This window comes from Lolium perenne, chromosome 2, assembly GCF_019359855.2.
Source record: "Lolium perenne isolate Kyuss_39 chromosome 2, Kyuss_2.0, whole genome shotgun sequence".
NCBI classification, from domain to species: Eukaryota; Viridiplantae; Streptophyta; class Magnoliopsida; order Poales; family Poaceae; genus Lolium; species Lolium perenne.
This window is the reverse complement of record NC_067245.2, coordinates 104,002,036-104,004,826: the sequence shown is the minus strand read 5'-3', so window position 1 is coordinate 104,004,826 and position 2,791 is coordinate 104,002,036. Positions and strand designations below refer to the sequence as shown.

The 2,791-nt window shown below is 41.3% G+C and overlaps 1 protein-coding gene across 1 annotated transcript; it reads right to left on the bottom strand.

The window, feature by feature from the left end:
• Positions 1-1,122: 1,122 nt before the first annotated feature.
• LOC127330241 (protein FAR1-RELATED SEQUENCE 5-like) lies at positions 1,123-2,283 on the bottom strand. The gene is made up of 4 exons (XM_071825416.1): positions 2,272-2,283; positions 2,171-2,230; positions 1,976-2,059; positions 1,123-1,889 (listed from the first exon to the last, which is right to left on the bottom strand). Exons 1-4 carry the CDS (start codon positions 2,281-2,283, stop codon positions 1,182-1,184), a joined length of 864 nt encoding a protein of 287 aa, XP_071681517.1. The 3' UTR covers positions 1,123-1,181.
• Between the last annotated feature and the right edge of the window lie 508 nt (positions 2,284-2,791).

Genomic DNA, 2,791 nt, shown 5'->3' with positions numbered 1-2,791 from the left:
GTATGCAACTTGCAATGCTTCAGCTTGTAACACATTCAACTCCGTAAATCTTTGTCGCTCCTCCGCTACGGGAAAACCCCAATCATGTAGATCGCTCGTGCGCCTCGCTGGCAAGCCACCCCTAGCTTGTTTAGAGAATCGCAGAAGAACTAAACAACCCGGTATTTCATCCAAATCCAGCACATCAAGTACATGCAGAATATGCTTGCAAGGAAGTCCCCTCCGGATCATCCTTCGACAGCTGCACTCTACTAATTTATCCGAGTTGGCCGGTTTATAGTCAACATAAAACTTTGCATGCTTTCTCTTTTTCCAAGCAACAACAAACTGCATCTCACCTTCTGTTCCCTTATACTGATCTATAACCTCAATGCCTTCTATTTTATATATCTCTTGCTGCAATATATAAAAGTTTGCCGGAGTGAATACCTTTGCAGCAGCTCTCTCAATTCTCCTCAAATTGGTTACTGGTACAGGTGATGTCTGTGAACTGATGCAGTCATCTTTTGCCTCCGTCTCTCTAATGCACACTATAGCATTCTCGTAGTGCAAAATCAAATCCACTATTGTCATACCGTAGTCTAGGTGTAGGTGAAGACATGAGTTAAGACTTTCACTTCGCTGATTGCTTTTCATACCAAGCCAGAACCCCTCAGATAGGTACGCCGCTGCCCATAATCTCCTCTTCTTGTACATTCTTTTCAGCCACGTCTGTGTTTTCTCCGTCTGCCATTTCTGGATAAAAGCGTGCCATCTTTCCTCGAATATATCCGGTGTGGTCGTGTAATACAACAGAGCCCGAAACTCACTCAACGACTTGAAACTTAGGTGCCGAGCCATGTTCTTTTCAATGTGCCATGAACAAATACGGTGCGACTGCTCCGGAAACACACTTCGAATAGCTCTAATCATCGCACTATCGGCATCGGTGATTATTGACTTGGGTTTCTGCTGCAACATAGCTTTCAAAAAAGTCTTCAATAACCATACATACGTGCTTTCCTTCTCATCTGATAAGATGGCACACGCAAAAACTGTCGTCCTCCGGTGATTGTTAATTCCAACAAACGGAACAAATGGCATACCATATCGGTTCATCTTATATGTACTATCGAACACAAGTACGTCTCCATAGTCATTGTAATCCTGCCGGGACTGAGCATCACACCAGAACAAGCTTTTCAAACGACCTTTACTATCAACGTCGTACTCAAAAAAAAATCAGCAAACTTCTTCCTCCGGTTCTCCATCATGGCAATGGCTGAGCTAGCATCACCACCTGCAAGTAACTTTCTCTTCTCCCTGCAGCACATGTTGTACAAGTCCTTCCTCGTAAACCCAACAGTGGTGTACCGACCATACTTGCTGAGGAAGGTATCCATGATCACATGCTTCCTAACCCCAGCTGCTGCCAATGCTAATATCTCCGCTTTCTGGAAATCTTTTATCCTCCTATGTGACCATAAAAATGGGCTCTCGCTCGGTTCTGCACACTTATGACTGTGCTTGTAAACAAATTTTGCAACTCGCCAAACCCCCGAACCTCTATCAAGCTTCACATCCAACTCCGCTTTACAATTGCAACGTGACAAAGGTCTCAACCTACGAGTGCGGTTGTCCATAGTCAGAAACTTGCTGTTACGTTTTCCTTCCCGAGAACACACAAACCGCCTTCTGCGAACTATTTTGTTAGCACCCTTAGTCTCTTTGAACTTGAACTTTCTTACACTGAATCCCTCTTGTCGAGCATATCCATTATAAAAAGTATAATCAGCTGCCTCAGACACAAAGGTCTTCTCCATTACTTCCCAGTAAAACTTTCTCTTATCTTCTGTATCACTCTCATCTTCATCCTCTGATCCATTCTTTTTCTTACCAACTGATTTCACCTGCATGCACAATTGGATAACATTTAAAACAATTTTTTTAACGCCATGGCCGCGAGTCATACAACGAATGAATTCATAAATCTTACATGTCTTCTTCTAACAGGTTCTTCTATAGTCTCCAAGTCTGAATCACCGTAATAGTCGTAAGAAGAATTATCGCCAACTAAGACCTGACCAAACAAGAAATATTAACGGCCATGTCACGACTATATAAAATGCATTGTTGAGTTATTAAATATAAATTAAACATACATATCACCTAATAAAATTAAAATGCATACCTCATCAACAAAACCACAGTCCAATCTCTCGTCATCACTTGCCTCCTCCAGAACATCACTCTGAATCTAATTCATTTTAAACCATGTCAACATCAATTCACATTATCAGACATTCCATATTTTATGCAATCACACAATTATTACTACAAACTCACATTATCAGTGTCAACATCTTCTTCTTGCTCTACATTATCATCTTCTACATCAACACCATCTGCATCCATCTATTAGCAAAAATAAGCACAATCAGTATTTAACTACTTACATGCAAGTACTAAATAAAACTAGTACTTCCGTTTCACTCACACTTTCGTCGACATCATCGTCTCCCCAACTTTGTTCATCTTCACGAGGTGCATTATAGTTGGCAGACGAAATATTGAATTCCTCTTCATCTGTATTTCCGCTTTCGTACTCCATTGAACTTGCACTCAAATCTGAAACGTCCATCGCCTGTTCAAAGTAACAACCAAAATAAGTACATCTCAAAAAAGGAGCTCCAAACCCAAACCCTAACATCAACCAAATCATGAACATGCAATTACTTTGTACAATCAATTACCTACCACGAACCAACAATGATCCGCCAAACCCTAACGCCGCCTCTAGCAGCAGGAACAA

Excerpts from the sequence above, each read along its gene's own strand:
- LOC127330241 (XM_071825416.1), bottom strand. Across the intron at positions 2,060-2,170 it reads ACTGTGGTTTTGTTGATGAG|GTCTTAGTTGGCGATAATTC; the intron begins GTATGCATTTTA and ends TTGTTTGGTCAG. Across the intron at positions 1,890-1,975 it reads AACCTGTTAGAAGAAGACAT|GTGAAATCAGTTGGTAAGAA; the intron begins GTAAGATTTATG and ends TTGTGCATGCAG.